Below are 18,419 nucleotides of genomic sequence, written 5' to 3' on the forward strand. Positions count from 1 at the left end.
TTGTGCAACCAATTTCCAGAACTCTTTTCATCTCACAAAACTGAACCTCTATACCCATTAAACATGAAAGTAACATTTTTATTTTCTTAAGATTAACATATTATCAGTGTGGATTTGAAGTGTATCTTAACATATTTGTAGAGCAACCAGGGTGGCCATTCGTGCTTGGGGCTGGGTGATGGGTACTTAGAATCCATGATGGTATGCTATTTTCTGTACTTTTGTTTAAGTTTGAACACTTCCATAATCAAAATTTTTTACAAACTCTTTCTGGGGCCAGCCGGTGGCATAGTGCTTAAGTTCCCATGCTCTGCTTTGGTGGCTCAGGGTTCCCAGGTTCAGATCCCAGGCACAGACCTGTGCACTTCTTATCAAGCCATGCTGTAGCAGCCCCCTACATACAAAATAGAGCAAGATTAGCACAGATGTTAGCTCAGGGCCAATCTTTCTCAAAAAAATAATAATAATTATTTATGTCTTCTGCTTACCTAAGTAATGACCAAATCTAAAATACATTTATTAGGCCTTATCATGCTTTATCTAGGTGTGGGCTCCCGCTCCGCCAAGAACCACAAAATCCTTAAAACTGACACCTTGGATAGAGGGGCGCTCCTTGTACCTTCCTTTATGGCTGGCTCCTGTTCTTTCAACCCATTCCTCGGATGGTGCTGTCTCCCAGGGTTCTGGCCTCAGCCTCGGTCGTTTTATCCTCCACGTGTATCCACCCCTCTACTAACTCCCAAATTTCCGACACGCCCAGGCCCGTCCCCCGCGCTCCAGGCCCTTGCGCGCCCCTGCCTCCTCCTCTGGAGCCCCTGCCTCGCATCACTCAGCCCGGGATCGAGGCCTCCTCGGCGTCTCCCAGGGGCTTCAGCCCCGGGGACTGTACCTGGTCCACTCGGCCGTCCTCCCCGCCACAGCCCCGCTCTGCCTTTCTCTAGGGATGGGGTCATCCAGGCCTTGCAAGATTCGCCCCTCCCCCACAGAAAGTCCCTGAGGGGTCGTGGCCCGACCGCCTGGAACAGAAGAGCGGAAGTGCGCCCAAGGGGAGGCCCCGGCCTGGCTCTGCCCCTCCAGGTGACGCCTCGCGAGGCTGGGAGTGCGGAGCCGGCCACAGGGAGTCACAGCCCGGAGCTGGCGGGGCCCAGGCTCGAACCCAGGACTCACCGGGCCGGGGCGACAGTTCCACACGCCGCCGCCGTCGCCGCCGCCGGGGGCCGACCAATCAGCTGCCTGCGAGAGCTGGGCCCGCCCCCGGGGCCGCGAGCTTCCGGCCCCTCCCGCGGTTGCGGACGCCGCGAGTCCTTCCGCCGGCCCGGCCGGCGGTTACTTCCGCCCTCAACGGCCGGGGCTTTCCCGTTGGCCCGCGGGGTCCTCCTCTGCTCTTGCGGTGCACCGCCCAGGACCCCTCCTGCGAGGGGATTGGCCCGCCGAGGCCTCGCTCCTGGGAACAAGCTCCGCGGGGCTTCTTTCGCCAATAGCAGGAACCCCGATCTCGGGGCGAGCTTTCCAGGCCTTCAGCCCCGGGTCCTGCCGCCTCCGCCACAGCCGCCCGGCCCGTGGGGCTGCACCAACAGCCCGCCCCCTGTCCTGTGCCCGGGCTTTGGTGCGGGCAGTGCCAGCTGTGTGAATGACTCCCCCTGAAACCGAGGACAAGGAGTTAAAATTTCCCTGGATTGGGATAAAGCTGTATCCACAAGGTTAACGTGGAAAACAAAATAACCAAAGTCTCAGCTTGCCTTGCAGAACAGTGGGAGGACCGCTGATAAGAGAGGAACTTGCTGACAGCCTCTCCCTCCTGACTAAGCATCACGCGAGAGCATTGAGAAACTAAAATGACCGATTGGTAAGCTTCACACTCGTAAGAAATATGAGACAGTCGCCCCTGCTCAGAGGACTGTTAGAACTTCAGCCCCCGAGGCCACATGCTCCCGTCCCCGTCTTATTCTCATAGTGTGCTTTAGGGAAACGCTTAGAACTGCATGTAGACAAACTAATCTGTAATCCGTAGAAAGAAGAACTGGTTAGCAGAAAATTTATGTCCTCTGCCCAAACTGTTCCTTCTGTCCCAGATAAAGAAGTAACTGAGGTTTTCTTAGATTCCTCAGGAATGTTGCCTTCAGCAGATCTGCTATGGAGAGGTGCCTGACAGTCTGTAGTCATCCATCACCCGATACTCCTGAGCCCCCTGCCCAACCCCATTTGCCTTATGTAAGTCATTTCCAAATCAGTTCCCTTGAAGATGGGTTTTTTAGGATGATAGTCCACCATCTTCCGATTTGCTAGTTTATCGCTTATTAAAGTTCTTTCTCTACTGGCCTTTTATCTTATGGTGAGCAGATGGAGCCCTTGCTCAGTATCACCTGCACCCTGCCCCTCACACCACCAAGGCTCAGACAATTAGATGTTCTCTCCCGTTGGCCCTTACAATACCAGGTTTATACCTAGATTACAGCCAGTTTGCTCAGTTTGGGAGTTTCTCTTTCCCACTTGGCTGTGGGCTTAGCGATGGCAGGGACCTGGCTTGATTCCTGCTTAAGTAGTCAGCGTCCAGCACAAGACACTCAGTAGACTCTGGGGGAGGAAATGATTGAATTGGTGCAAGGGGTGGCGCGAAGTGGCCAAGATTTGGGAGACCTAATCAAACTAGAGTGCAGCCTCTGTGGGGCGAAATAAAAATATGAATAGCCGTACATTGAGCCAGACACTGTGTTTCACATACATTATCTCATTTAATCTTCAAATAACACAAGAAAGTAAAGAGGCTCAGAGAGAAGGTCAGAGAGGTTGAGTAACTTGGCCAAAGTCACACAGGTTTTGAGCCAAACATTTGCATTGCCAAGTGTTTGACTTAGAGAAGTAAGTTGGATATTACTATACTACAGAAACAAAATATACAAAGTTGACACATTTTGAGTCTAAGGAATGCCAAGATGTGGGCTTGTGGCATATTTTTTATACATGACATCATCCACTTGGACTAAAAAGAACAGATCAGACTGACATAAAGGGTAAAGCATGGTTGGGGCCCTGGAAGACCAGTTTTTTTGGACCTCAGAATTTATGTAGGTGAGCTCTGTCTTTCAATGGTCAGGCTGAGCAAATCTGTGCACTAGGTTATTTATTTGGTGCATCCACAAATAAAAGCTCATGTTTGCCTGATTTATGAGACTGACAAAGAAAAGTCCAGGGCTTGACTTCACTAGGGAACTTCGACACCAGGATGTTAAGCATTTTGTGTCCCAGAACCACTATTTTGTACCTACGACCACGGAGGTCACATCTAGTGGTCAGAACTGCACAGAAAAGAACAAAGGCCCTACACACTGGAGGAATATAGACTGAGACTAACATAGAGGTCCCCAAATTCATGCAGAGGTAACTTTTGGAAAGCCCCTAAGGATGGGGGCTGGTTGCCAGAGGAACCAACCATGGGATGAGAGGGGTTGTAACTTTCAGTCCTACTCCCCAACCTCCTGGGAGGGGAGAGGGGCTGGAAGCTGAGTTAATCACCAAATGCCAATGATTTAATCAATCATACCTACATAATGAAAATCCTAAATGACTGGGTCTGGAGAGCTGCTGGTTGCTGAAAACATGGAGGTGCTGGGAGGATGGCATGCTTGCAGAGGGCGTGGAAGCTCTGCGCCCCTCCCCCTATACATTGCCCTATGCATCTCTTCTATCTGGCTGTTCCCGAGTTACATCCTTTTATAATAAACTGATAATTTAATAAGTAAACTGTTTTCCTGAGTTCTGTGAATGGCTCTAGCAAATTAATTAGGAGGGGGTCGTGGGAACCTCTGACTTATAACTAGTCCATTAGAAGCACAGGTAACAACATGGACTTCACTTGGCATCTGAAATTGGAGGATGGGAGAGGCAGTCTTGTGGGACTGAGCCCTTAACCTGTGGGATCTGACACTATATCCAGGTAGATAATGTCAGGACTGAATTGAATTGTAGGTCACCCAGCTTTGAAGTGTAGGACATTCAGCTTTGTCACAGAATTGCTTGATGTGTGAACCGCCCCCCTCCACACACATTTGGTGACCAGAGGTGTCAGAAGTAAAGTATTCTATGGGTAGTGTTGTGGTAGATAGAGTAGAGAAGAAAAACAGAAGAGTTTCCCTTTACATACCTACAGTAGTCAAAATCAGAGACAGAAAGTAGAAGGGTAGTTGCCAGGTGCTGGGCGGAGGTGAAACAGGGATTATTGTTAAATGGGTACAGAGTTTCAGTTGGGGATGATGAAGAAGTTCTGGAGATGGATGGTGGTGCTGGTTGCACAACAATATGAATGTACTTAATGCCATTGGACGGTGCACTTAAAAATGATTAAAATGGTAAATTTTATGTTGTGTACGTTTTACGTCAATAAAAAAAGAACTGGGAAGTGCATGAAGTATATTTTTCTTCGATTACAATAAAAATAATCAATACTACCTTGAGGGGTTGGCCCAGTGGCACAGGGGTTAAGTGCGCGTGATCCGCTTCTGCAGCCCGAGGTTTGCAGGTTCGGATCCTGGGCGCCCACTGACGCAAACGCTTGTCAAGCCATGCTGTGGTGGCATCCCATATAAAGTAGAGGAAGATGGGCACGGATGTTAGCCCAGAGCCAATTTTCCTCAGCAAAAAGAGGAGGACTGGCATTGGATGTTAGCTCAGGACTAGTCTTCCTCACACACACACAAAAAATACTACCTTGAAAGTCCCTTCCTGTTCGATTTATGCTTATTCACTTTCCCATTTTCATGAAAATAGCCTGGCTAATTGTCTTCAAGAAGTTCCTTGGAGATACCTTAACTTTAAGATAACTTCTATAGTTATCTCCTATAGAATGTATCCTTCATCTCAAGCAGAAGTTACTAGGTGTTGTTATGGGGAAATGTGTTAACCTACCTGCTATGACTTCAGAGACTTCATTCTGTCAATTCTGTAATTTCACTGGTGTAGAACATCTTCGACTCACTTTTCAGTTCAAAGGCATCAAGGGGATTTGCCTCTTTCAGACCTCACTGTGTGACTCTAAAAGATTAACATCCTTAAAGCTTTTCCTTGGGCAGTCGCCTTTTAAAATAAACTTAAGTAGAAAGAAAAACAAGATGATTTAAAGAAAATTATTTGGAAAATAATAGTTGTGAGAGTTGAGCCAACTGCAGAGTTAGGGGGTACAGTCCACACAAGACTGTCCTCATTTCTGCAACACTTGCAGGTTCAGGGCGTTCCCCAAACCACCCTCAGCTTTGATAATTCACTAGAAAGACAGAACTCACTGAAAGCTGTTATACGCATGGTTATGGGAAAGGGAAAAGATACAGATTTCAGTCATCCAAGGGAAGCAGCACAAAGGGCTAGTTCAGGAAGGTATGAACATAGAGCTTCCATTGTCCTCCCCCCACGGAGTCAGGACAGCCTTGCTCACCCAGCTGCAATGTGTGACAATATGTGTGGAGTATTGCCAGCCAGAGAAGAAGCTCATTGGGCCTTGGTGTCCAGAGTCTTTATTGGGGCTCCAGCATGCAGAAATGGTTAACTGCCCACATGGCTAATTTCAGTTTCCAGCCCCTCCAGAAGTCCAGCTGCATGACCCAAAGCTGCCACCCTACATCACATTGTTGGTATGGCTCAGAGCCCCCATCCTATGTCACATTGCTGCTATCTGACTGGTCCAAGGACCCCAGGCAAAGACACTCCTATCAGGCATGACATTCCAAGTGCTTAGACATTACTCCCAGAAGCAAGGGCAATGACATCTTTTTGGGCAAGGTTAAATTCTTTACTACACAACAATACAAGTGGGAAGTGTCTATGGCAAATATTGTGATATGGTTCAGAATGACCAGACCTTGGGAAACACAGTGTGAGGCCTGGCTGGGCTGGCTGAGCTGAACCTTCTAGAAGTTCTGGGTGTGAGAATGAGGGGGAACCCAGAGATGATCCATCGTAGACAACCGGGCACTGCAGTCTCTGTCCTCTCAGAACAGGGACCATGCCTTCTCTGTACTCATCTCTCCAGTGCTGGACTAAGGCGAGGCAAGTGAGGGACCTAGGGTGCAAAATCTAAAAAGGTGCTCACTTTCAGAGTTGGCCAAGTGCCCTAGGTGCCTCCCTTGCTTTGCCCTGATCTCAGCCTTACTGGTCACAATCAAAGGAGGCCAGATTTGAAGCAGTTATTAAGCACCTACTGTATACAAGGCCTCATCCTGGGGGCCATGATGGGGACACAGCTAGATTCCCATCTTGCCTAAGCCACCCTCCTGGGTGGTCATACTCACCCCAGGCACCTTGAGAATAATATTAAAATGATGTGCAAATTAATTGCTGCTGCTGAAGGATGAGACAAATGCAGCCCAGCCCAGGGTAGAGCCAGCCAGCCTACCCCCGGGCTTAAGACTGAGCCCAGTCAAGGTCAGCAAAGCCGCTAATCCAACACACATTTGATCACAAAATCATCAGGGAGCCCGGCAAAGAGGAAGTGCCTGGCCGACCTGCAGACTTGGGAGCTAAGTTTTAGCCCTGAGTTTTGGCTTTGGTTTATTACATACCATTATTGAGGCAATAGATAACCGATACAGAAATTGGCAACACCAGAGGTGCATGTGACTGAGGAGGCATGGAGCTGGGCATTGACCAAAGGCTCTGACCTAATTCCTATAGACTGAGGCCTGAGCTCTCCTCCTCTCTTCTGCTGGTTACTCCCCTGGCTTGCTCAGCTCTAGCCCTCCTCAGTCCCAAACCCTCAGTTGCTGGTGACCCCTGTGGTCAGAGAGATTTTTACCTTGACATAGCTCACGTGCAAAATCCTGTGGAGGCTCAGGAGGGAGGCAGCAGGCCTCAGGCAGATGGCAGCCTGGGACCTGCTTTCATCCACAATGTTCCCAGGTCTGGTTGGTCCTGTAATTTTGATTCTCCAGACCCAGTGAGAGTCACTTGGACCTCATTAGACAATGAAGCCTGGCTAAGTGTCCACGTAGCCACAGAAGCTCATTAGAGGGCTTTGTGATATCAGTGTGGGCACCTTCACTTTTCAATGAGCAGGTGCTACATCTTGACAACTAGACAGAGGGAGGGTGACATGCTTGTCACCTGCCTCAGTCCTGACTTCCTCCTCTGTATTAGGTGAAGTTCCTAGAAATAGAGCCGAGGTAGGGATTGGAGTGACGTAATTTATCAGGAAAAATCTTCAAAGGGGTGAGGGAAGAGGATACGGAACAGGAAAGAACAGAGCTAGGAGGTGGTCTCAAGTAAAGGCAAGGCTCTGCTTGATCCACAGGGGCTCTGTGCCACAGGTTGCCCTGCCTTGAGGCCAGGGGCTCAGCCTTTTGTTCCTCGCATCAGTCAGTCATTGGCTGCCCATGAGTGGTGGCAGTGAAGACGGGCGTAACCTCTCAGGTGACGAGGCTCAGGTCAGCAGAGACAATTCCCCAGAGAAGGGAGGCAGCCTGGGGGAAGGGCACCCTGGCCAGGTACAGAGCATCTGGGTGGGGTACCAAGAGGATCCACTGCAGCCTCCAAAACAGACTGCAAATCCAATTCTCTCCAGCCCCACTGCCACCACCATGAACTAAGCCATTGACTCTCACCTGGAAGACTCCAAAGCCTTCTCACTGCCCCCTCACATATCCATGCAGGCAGGTCCACATCTAATTCAGTCTTTGCACAATAGCCAGTGGTCCTCAAAACATATTAGTCTTATTGAGTGACTCCCACTCTTTTTTTTTTTTTTTTTTTTTTGGTGAGGAAGTCAGCCCTGAGCTAACATCTGCCAATCCTCTTCTTTTTTTGCTGAGGAAGACTGGCCCTGGGCTAACATCCATGCCATCTTCCTCTGCTTTATATGGGACACTGCTACAGCATGGCTTGCCAAGCAGTGCATCGGTGCGTGCCCAGGATCTTAACCGGTGAACCCCAGGCCGCTGCAGCAGAGTGCGTGCACTTAACCACTTGCACCACCGGGCTCACCCCAAGTCACTCCCACTCTTAAAACCTTACAACCCTATAATGAGAATAAAATTCGAAGTCCTTGCCACCTACAGGATTTGGCTCTTATTTACCATGGGCCATCCCCTTCCTTACTGTGCACTAGCCACACTGATTTCTCTGTTTCTAGATTGCTCACATCTTTCCTACCTCAGGGCTCTTGCACATTCTGCTTTTTCTTTTTTTCTTTTGTGAGGAAGATCAGCCTTGAGCTAACAACCATGCCAATCCTCCTTTTTGCTGAGGAAGACTGGCCCTGAGCTAACATCCGTGCCCATCTTCCTCCACTTTATGTGGGATGCCGCAACAGCATGGCCCGACAAGTGGTGTGTCGGTGTGTGCCCAGGATCCGAACCCAGGCCGCCAGCAGCAGAGCGTGTACACTTAACCACTATGCCACGGGGCCGGCCCCCCTCATTCTGTTTTTTCTGCCTAGTGTGTTCTGCCCCTACTTTCTGCCTGATTCATGTTTATCCTCAGGTCTGCATTTCAGTTTCTCCAGGTTTGCCCTGACCTCTGAATCTACTTTGCCTAATTTGTCAGATACCATTTCAAATGTCACTTTCTCAGCTACAGTAGATCCCCCTATGCCTATACCACTCTGCATTTCACTTCCAAGAATTTGGTATAACTTATATTTCTATTTATGTGACTTTCTTAGTCTATTTATTTATTTATTTATTTATTTATTTTCTCCCCAAAGCCCCAGTAGATAGTTGTACATCATAGCTGCACATCCTTCTAGTTGCTGTATGTGGGACGCGGCCTCAGCATGGCCGGAGAAGCGGTGTGTCAGTGCACGCCCGGGATCCAAACCCAGGCCGCCAGCAGCGGAGCACGTGCACTTAACTGCTAAGCCACGGGGCTGGCCAGTCTTTCACTTTTTTGACAGAAAGTTATAAGAAGTCCAGAACTATGTCTGTTTTGTTCACTGCTGTGTGTCAGGCACCAGGCATGTAGTAAGCACTCAATAAACATTAGCTGAATGAATGAACAAATGAACCAGGCACCCTCCAAGTCACAAGATAAGTCAGCTGTGATCTCTAGGCCCTCGATGCTGGAGGAGCTCATAGCCTTGGGAGTGAAGCAACTAGTCATAGATCCACAAGACGTGTTTTATAACGGTGGCATGAATAGAATGCCATGTTGCAGAGAGCAAGAAAGATTTCACAGAAGGGCGAGGCAACACCAGGGCTGAAGTTTTCCAGATGACAAAGCACAGGCAGACAGTCCAGGCTGGGAGATGAAGGGATGTGAGGATGAGGAGTGAAGGCAGCTAGAGATCAGGCATGGAGTTAGGCAGGATCCAGGAGGCCCTGGAATGCCATGCTCAGTCAGGGCTCCATCATCTGAACTACTTCCCAAAGCAGGCTCACAGAGCAGCACTGATCTCACAAGGCTTGGTTTCGTTTTGCTTTTGATAAACACTTATTGAGCGCTTTCTGAGTTAAAACATGCTGCCAAGTTTGTCTGTGTGTGTTGTCTCATTTAATTTTCACATTATCATCCCCATTTCGCAGATGAGCAAACAGGCTCTGAGGTGGGAGGTAGTTTATTTGAGGTCAAATAGTTAATAAAAGATGGAGCCAATGTTCTGACTCAACAATGGGAAATACCAATTTCTTAAATATTCTAGGTTATACCAATTTAATTTGGAAAAAGCTGAAGTGCCATCAAGGGAACTTTTTCAAACTTCAGCAAAACGTTTTGACCCATTAGTGGATTTAAAATTTATTTAGTGGGTTGGGACTAGCATTAAAAAAAGATAATAATAATAAAATGAATAGAAATTACCAGAAGGCATCACACAGTTTCATGAAACTTTTATTTCAGTTATCTATACATTTAACCCTTCTGAGGAAGCTGGCCTAATTACAATGGCACACCAGGCTTCCAGGGGCTGAGGAAAGCCGACCTTTCTTTGATTCACTGAATTTGGGGAAGAAATGATTCTCAGTTCACTGGGCTCTTTGTCCGAGCCTCTTTACGAGGGCAGCCAGTTTACTCTCAATCCTTTGCTTTTTTTTGCTGAGGAAGACCAGTTCTGAGCTAACATCTATTGCCAATTCCCTCCTTTTTTTTTTTCTTTCCCCAAAGCCCCAGTAGATAGTTATATGTCAGAGTTATACATCCTTCTAGTTGCTGTATGTGGGACACGGCCTCAGCATAGCCAGAGAAGCGGTGCGTCGGTGCGCGCCCAGGATCCCAACCCAGGTCGCTGGTAGCGGAGCGTGCGCACTCAACCGCTAAGCCACGGGGCTAGCCCAATCCTATTCTCTCTTTTTTTTTTTTTTAAAGATTTTATTTATTTATTTTTTCCCCCCAAAGCCCCAGTAGATAGTTGTGTGTCACAGCTGCACATCCTTCTAGTTGCTGTATGTGGGACGCGGCCTCAGCATGGCCGGAGAAGCAGCGCGTCGGTGCGAGCCCGGGATCCGAACCCGGGTCGCCAGCAGTGGAGCGCGCTCACTTAACCACCAAGCCACGGGGCCGGCCCACCTATTCTCTCTTAATGAGAGCATTTCAATTGCTCTTCGATTAAGGACACTGCTTTTGTGTGTGTGTGTGAGGAAGATCAGCCCTGAGCTAACATCCGATGCCAATCCTCCTCTTTTTGCTGAGGAAGACTGGCCCTGGGCTAACTGTGCCCATCTTCCTCTACTTTATATGGGATGCCAACACAGCATGGCTTGCCAAGCGGTGCCTCGCTGCGCGCCCGGGATCCGAACCTACGAACCCCAGGCCGCAGAAGCAGAGTGCGTGCACTTAAAGGTTACGCCACCGGGCCAGCCCCCAAGGACACTGCTTTTTAAAGCTAAATATCTCTTTTCCCAAAACTTGCCACATGAATAAGCTTCAGATTAATTGGGATCACACAAAATTATATTTACCTTATTGTAATGCACGCTCTTCATAGAAAAGTTAGAAAATACTGAAAAGCACAAAGAAAAAGAGTACCACCAGAGAAAGACAATATTATACCCATTATTTTTTCTATGCCTACTTTTTTTTTTTTTTTTTTTGGTGAGGAAGATCAGCCCTGAGCTAACACCCATGCCAATCCTCCTCTTTCTGCTGAGGAAGACCGGCCCTGAGCTAACATCTATTGCCAATCCTCCTCTTTTTTTCCTTTTCCCCTTTTTCTCCCCAAAGCCCCAGTAGATAGTTGTATGTCATAGTTGCACATCCTTCTAGTTGCTGTATGTGGGATGCCACCTCAGCATGGCCGGGGAAGTGGTGCATCGGTGCGCGCCTGGGATCCGAACCCCGGCCACCAGTAGCGGAGCGCGTGCACTTAACCGCTAAGCCATGGGGCCGGCCCCTCTATGCCTACATTTGTCTTCAGAAAAATGGGATACCATTGGTACAATTTTATGTTCTATTTAAGTTTTAACTTTTGAGTCTTTAAATATCTTGCTACAATAATTTTTAGTGGTTGTGTTTCATCCTAAGGATAACCAATAATTTAACCAGTCCCCTTGGTACACATTTTCAATTTTTCCCCATTATTCTCTATTATAAACACTGTGATGAAGATTCCCGTAGTTAATTTTTTGCAAATATTCATAATTTACTTATGCTAAATTCTTGAAGGTGACATTTCTAGGTCAGAGGGTATAGAATGTATGTTTTTAAAGTTCTTGATACAAATTGTAAAATTGCTCTCCTGAGAGGTTGTACCAAATACCTATCTTTTAATCCATTAGGCTTTTTTGTTGTAATAGCCTAGGGAGGGAAAGGAGAGAGGGGCTAAGCTTTATTTTTTTTTATTTTTATTTTTTTTCTTATTTTTTTTTTTTTGTGAGGAAGATCAGCCCTGAGCTAACATCCATGCTAATCCTCCTCTTTTTGCTGAGGAAGATGGGCTCTGAGCTAACATCTATTGTCAATCCTCCTCCTTTTTTTTTCCCCCAAAGCCCCACGAGATAGTTGTATGTCATAGCTGCACATCCTTCTACTTGCTGTATGTGGGACACGGCCTCAGCGTGGCCGGAGAAATGGTGCCTCGGTGCGCACCCGGGATCCGAACCCGGGCCGCCAGTAGCGGAGCGCACGCACTTAACCGCTAAGCCACGGGCCGGCCTGGGGCTAAGCTTTAAATTCTTACCACATGCTAGGACCTCTTCTAAGCACTTTGTAAGAATTAAATCATTTAATTCTCTCTATAATACTTAACGTCGGTACTATTATTACCCATCCCTTTTTTCGTTTTTAAAAATTGTGGTAGAGTATAGGTAACAGAAAATTTGCCAGGGCCAGCCCGGTGGCGTAGGGTTAAGTTTGCGCACTCCACTTCAGCGGCCCTGGGTTCACAGGGTCGGATCCCGGGCACGGACCGACACACTGCTTGTCAAGCCACGCTGCGGCAGTGTCCCATATAAAGCAGAGGAAGATGGGCACGGATGTTAGCCCAGGGCCAATCTTCCTCAGCAAAAAGAGGAGGAGGATTGGCAACGGATGTTAGCTCAGGCCTAGTCTTTCTCACACACACTCACACACACACACATACACAAGAAAATTTGCCATTTTAGCTAATCACATTCACAATGTTGTACAACCATCGCCACTACCTATTTGCAAAATTTTTTCATTGCCCCAAACAGGAACTCTGTATCCCTTACGCAATAATTCCCCATTCTTTCTCCCCACCCCATATTACCACATATTTGTGGTCAGGAAAATGGAGGCATAGAGAGGCTAAGTAAGATAATCAATGTTACACAGCTAGTTAAGCATGAAGCCTGGATTCAGATCAGACAGTCTGGCTCCAGAGCCTGCCCTCTGAATCACTTGACTTGCGTAGTGTTTTTTTTTTTAAGCCCGAAGTTCTGGTTACAGGAACCAACAAGTCATTTCTTTCACATCTTCCCCAAAAAGGGAGAAATAAAGACTTTTCTAAGGAATCTGGTATTTAGTTTCTAAACCCAGTTTCGTTCAAAAGAAGTTTGTAGTTGTCTCTGCTTAGATCATAGGTGCAGGCTCCAACTACTCCACTGGAGCGAATCCACCTGCCTTGCCCTGTACGGTCTGGTGGGAGCCAGAGGGCTGTAGGGGGGTGCTGCCTTTTAGAGCCACCAAATTCTCCCTCCATGAGATCCCCAAACCAGGGAGCCCTGAGGACACGCCTCAAGTGGGCAGAGATTGTTGTACCCAGCCACCAAAGTTGAGAAGTAGTAGCATTCTCTCCATTTTTAAAGGCATGGCACTGAAAAGAACACAGCCTTTGGAGCCTAGACTTGATCCCCAGCCTTGGATAAGTTCTTGTCCCAATTCTGTTTCCCAAACTGAAAAGGTATAGATAACACTACCTACCTTGCAGGGCTGTTGGGAAGGGTAAACGGCAGCCTGGCACAGGCAGGGCCTCAGTGAGTGTTGGTCAAGCCTTGCAACTCAATGCCTGCTCCTTGCTCAAACCTTTACACAGCATCCTGTTGGGGACCAATCACATTGCCTAGTGCTGTTGCTTCTCTGCTGGCTTGGAAACTCAAATTCAGGGACTCTGTCTAAACCCTGACACAGTCCAAGTGCTGGCTGTGCCAAAGCTGACACAGTCTCTTAAAGGAAGCATGATTCCAGCCCCAACACTTATTGGCTCTGCAGTCTTGGGTAGTCTGACCCACCTCTGCCTCAGTTCCCTCATCTGAAAAGTAGAGAATAACTGGATTCCCTACTTTATAGGATTGCTGGATTAAATGGATTAAGATATGCAATGCACTTAAAACTGTGCCTGACATATAGCAGAAGCACTTGCTATTATCATCATCCCGTGTCTCCATCCCTTCGTTGTTTCTTCACCAAATACTATCTTACACCTGGGGAAATGGAGAAGCTATATATGTAAAAGCCAAACCACTGGTCCTGGCATTCTATTTATTCTCCTTGTAGAAGTCTTGGGTAAAAAGAGGTAGCCTCCAGACTCTCCCTCCCAGTTCTCTACCACTCCCAGGAACATCTAAGTTACCAGGAACCTCCTGGGCCACTTCTAACTGCTAGATGGCCAAGCTACAGGGTGATCATTTCTTAGGCAAGCAAACACTTCAGCTCTCTAATATGATACTTCCTGGGGCTGCAATATCAACAGGAAGTCCTGTGGGGAAGAGCTCTGCCAAAACACTCATTCAGAGGAAGGGATTGGTAAACTGACAAATCTGTACAACATCCTGTAACCTCCACATGCGGCCCCCCGCGGCAGGCCTCACCCACAGGCAGGTCACTGCTGACCCTATTCCTCTTCTCTGGGTTTCTGGGCCCAGGAGACCTGTAGATGTGACTGTGAGAAAACCAGACGGACAAAAGTTTGCATTTACAAAGCAGTTGGGCCATTTATTGGCATTAAGAAAGCATTCCTTTAAATAAGGGAGGTGACCCTGAACACTAAAGTCTCATCCATTTTATGAGAACTTGAGAGCAAACTCTCATCGTCTGTACACAGCTTAATCATGAACAAGAGCAGGAATTCCAGTTAAATAAATTGAACCAAACTGTCCTGCTGCAAAATAAAGGGAAAGCTGGGGGTGGGGGGCACATAGTTTTTGCTTTTACACTCCGTTTCAGGCACAGGAACCTAACAATTCCCCAGCGCAGCACAAAACCGCTTCCCACTGTCCTTTAAGGCAGTCATTTAACTATCAACAGTCCAAGATCTAAGAAAATTTCGTGGAAAACAGAGGCGTACCCTTGGGCTCTGTGCGTGGCTTGCAGGTGAGGAGCCAAGTTCTTAAGAACCGACGAGTGGCTGATACACTCTTGGGAACAGCGCCTCCACAGAATCACAAGCATCAGATCTCAGCCTCCCCATCCATAAAACGCAGCCGTGGGGGGTAAGACCGCTAGGCCTCCAGATCGAAGTCATCGCGCTCCTCATTGTACTCCAACACGTGCCGCTTGATCTTAGAGGAGTCAACCCAAGTGACGAAGTCCTCCATGCTGCGCGTGACAAGGAAGGCGGGGTCCGTGACCACGTCGGGGCCCACGCGCACGTGGCCCTGCTCCACGAAGGCCACGGCGGCCTGGAGATGCTGCGCCATGCGCAGCTTAAGGAGCACGGTGGGCAGGCGGCGGCGGCAGAAGGACGAGGCTGTGACGAAGTCGCAGAGCTCCAGCGAGCCGCGCGTGGGCACCAGGCCGAGAGCATACAGCTTGTCCAGTAGCGCGGCCGAGGCGCGCACGCGAAACGGGTCGCGCTCGGGCAGGTCGCGCAGGCGCCGCGCCAGCTCGCGCACAGCACGGCTCAGTTGGTTGTAGCGCGTGTAGTCCTCGCGCCGCTGCAGCCGATAACGCCGCAACACGCGCAGCTCGTGCAGGTTGTGGTCGGTAACCTCCCAGTTCAAGAAGTCCACCTGCTTCAGCAGCTTCTGCTCGTGGAACTTAAGTTTCCGCACCATGATGGCGGCTGCCTAAACGGCAGGAAGCAAGGCTGAACGCGTGTACCCGCGCCCGCGCGACTTCCGCCTCCGCGGGAAGACCAGAGCTCCGCCCTCGGGCTCCTGGGCCAATGAAAGAAAGACTACGGGCCACGCCCTCTGCTTCCATTGGTCAGGGTGGGGCCACGCCTCCGCGTCTGTATCTCGGGTTTCTTTTCTTCCTGTTAGCTGAGGGAGGGAGGAAAAAGCACCGGAGAGAGGCCGGGGACGGGGCGGGTCTCGGGTCCCAAGGGGAGTGGGCGCGGCTTTAAGTTGCCCAGAGCGCGTCCCCTGGTGCCGTGATCGTTTCCTCTCATTCAGACTTCTGCCTTTCAGGGACTCTCAGGAGAGTCTCCCCACAAGAGCTGAAGAGGCCAGTTGCGGGGAAGAGGGGAGACCGCCGCGGTTGTTTGATTGCGTTTACTGTGCTGACCGTTGGGTTTCTTCCACCTCGTGGGGAGCTTCCCGGAGCCGGCCGTCCCGGGGGCTGACTAGGGTGGTCCCGCCGTTCTCCAGCGCCAGGTCCTTCACCGCGCGCGCAGAGCGGTTTTTCCCTGCCTAGTGGGGCTGGGCGCCACCGAACCTATGAAATACTGATTCCCGGGCCGCTTCGTACACACACAGAATCGGGATCTACATGGGAGCTACCTGGAAATCTGTATTGTTAACAGGAATGCCAGGTGATTCATAAAACCCAGCAAGTTTGAGAAAGTTGGATAATAAGTACAAGTCCTGACCCTTTAGTCTGGGCTCTGACGAATTAGCCTGACGGGGTGGATTTCTGGTTACCGAGAATTGAGTTAACAAATTTAACGCCGTTTCTGTTATATCTGCAAATTATATCTGAGTGTAACGCTGTAAGACTCACTTCGTTATTTGCCCAAGCCTTTGACGCCACCTAGCTTCTTCGCTGATCATTTTGTTTTATTTTTGTGTGCTTTTCATTGTCTTTTTAAATATACTTGGTATATGGAAAATAATATGTGACATATGTAGATTATAAAGTATAACGAATACTTATGAACCCAACAGCCAGTTTAAGAAAACGTCACCAGAACCATTTCATCTACCTATTCCAGCCACTCCCCCAGCCAGAGGTAAAGTATCTATTCTCCTGAATTTTGTGTTTATTTTTACCTTTTGTTTAAAAAGGAGAATACTTTTATCATCATACATACGTTCCCTCTGAGAAGCTTCTTACTCTAAGTGTAGCCTATGGATCAGCAGAGAGCTTTTTGGAAATGCAGAACTTCAGGCCCCATTCCTGACCTGCAGAATCAGAATCTGCATTTAACAAGATCCCCAGGTAAAGGGTATGCACACTGACATTTGAGAAGTTGTTGCTTAGACAACATCACACCATATGGAGTTTATTATATGTAGCTGTAGTTGCTTTGTTTTGTTTTTTTTTTTTTGCTGCTGCATAACATTCCATTGTTTGGCTCTATCTAATTTATTAATCCATTTTCCTATTGGAATTTTTTGAAGGGACTGTTTTTGTGTGTGTGTGTGTGTGAGGAAGATCAGCCCTGAGCTAACATCCATGCTAATCCTCCTCTTTTTGCTGATGAAGACCGTCTCTGAGCTAACATCTATTGCCAATCCTCCTCCTTTTTTATTCCCCAAAGCCCCAGTAGATAGTTGTACGTCATAGTTTCACATCCTTCTAGTTGCTGTATGTGGAACGCGGCCTCGGTGCGCGCCCGGGATCCCGAACCCGGGCCCCCAGTAGAGGAGCACGCGCACTTAACTGCCAAGCTACCGGCTGGCCCTGAAGGGACTGTTTTTAGCAGTGCTTCTGTTAACATTATTGTAGGTCTCCTGTTGCACGTATGCAATAGCTTCTAGTATATATCTTGGAGTAGAATTGCTGAGTTATAAAGTATGTGCATGTTCAACCTCACTAGATATTGCCAAATTGTTTCCCAAAGGGGTTGTACCAGTTTATACTCCTTTGGCAGTGCATGAGTGTTCCCTCTGCTCCTCGTCCTCATCAACACTTGGTTGTTAGTTTTTTTAAATGTTTGCCAATCTAGTGAGTGTGTGATGGTATTTCATTGTGATTTTAACTTGCATTTCCCTGATGAATAAAAGTTTCATATGTTTTTCCTCCTGTATGGAATGCCTCTTCATGTCTTTTGTCTATTTTTCCATTGGATTGTGTGGTAAGTAGAATGGTTCCCCAAAGATGTCCACCCAGAATTTGTAAATATGTTACGTCACATGACAAAAGGGATTTTGCAGATGTGATTAAATAAAGGATTTTGAGATGGTAAGATTATCCTGGATTATCTGGGTGGGTCCCAGGTAATCACGAGTCCTTATAAGTGAATGAGGGTGGCAGAAGAGTCAGAGGAGATGTGGTGATGCAAGCAGAAGTCTGAGTGATGTGGTTGCTGGCTTTGCAGATGAAAAGGGGCCAAGTGCAGAGGAATGTGGGCAGCCTCTCAAAGCTGCGAAAGGCAAAGAAATGGATTTTTACCTAGAGCCTCCAGAAGGAACACAGACCTTGCTGACAACTTGGGTTTAGCCCAGTGAGATCCAATTTGGATTTCTGGTCTCCAGTACTGTGAGATAATGAATTTGTGTTGTTTTAAGCCACTAAGTTTGTGATAATTTGTTACAGCTGCAATAGGAAATTAATACAGATTATTTGCTTTTGTTTCTAATTGATTTGAAGATGTTTATATATTCTGGATATATATATCCAGAAGAATTGTTTTTTTTTGAGGGAGATTGGCCCTGTGCTAACATCTGTTGCCAATCTTCCTCTTTTTCTTTTTTTTTCCCCTCCCCAAAGCCCCATACATAGTTGTGTATCATAGTTGTAGAGTTATAGTTCTTCTATATGGGAAGCCACCTCAGCGTGGCTTGATGAGCTGAGTGGTGCGTAGGTCTGCAACCAAGATCTGAACCGGCAAACGCTGGGCCGCCAAAGCGGAACGCACGAACATAAGGGCTATGCCACAGGGCCAGCCCCACAGAAGAATCTTTATATATTCTGGATATTAATCCTTAACCAGTTATATATGG

General features: G+C 48.0%; 2 protein-coding genes across 5 annotated transcripts in view; both read right to left on the reverse strand.

The window, feature by feature from the left end:
- SNUPN (snurportin 1) overlaps positions 1 to 13,456 on the reverse strand; it is a 32,655-nt gene extending 19,199 nt beyond the window's left edge. The window contains exon 1 of one of the 4 annotated variants that reach the window (XM_087428731.1): positions 13,297 to 13,456. The gene's annotated coding sequence lies outside the window, so the exon portion shown is untranslated. Of the gene's footprint in view, positions 1 to 619; positions 701 to 889; positions 1,038 to 1,167; positions 1,295 to 13,296 lie in introns of those variants that run through there. The other 3 variants (XM_087428728.1, XM_087428729.1, XM_087428730.1) reach the window with 3 other exon arrangements.
- Positions 13,457 to 14,280: 824 nt separating this feature from the next.
- IMP3 (IMP U3 small nucleolar ribonucleoprotein 3) lies at positions 14,281 to 15,413 on the reverse strand. Its single transcript, XM_014780949.2, has one exon. The coding sequence runs from the start codon at positions 15,366 to 15,368 to the stop codon at positions 14,814 to 14,816; it is 555 nt and encodes a 184-aa protein (XP_014636435.1). The 5' UTR covers positions 15,369 to 15,413; the 3' UTR covers positions 14,281 to 14,813.
- Between the last annotated feature and the right edge of the window lie 3,006 nt (positions 15,414 to 18,419).

The sequence above is a fragment of the Ceratotherium simum genome, chromosome 3 (assembly GCF_057802395.1).
Source record: "Ceratotherium simum simum isolate JZ-2026a chromosome 3, ASM5780239v1, whole genome shotgun sequence".
Classification (NCBI taxonomy): Eukaryota; Metazoa; Chordata; class Mammalia; order Perissodactyla; family Rhinocerotidae; genus Ceratotherium; species Ceratotherium simum.

Coding starts and splice junctions, on each gene's coding strand:
- IMP3 (XM_014780949.2), bottom strand. CDS start 15,368: ATGGTGCGGAAACTTAAGTTCCACGAGCAGAAGCTGCTGAAGCAGGTG.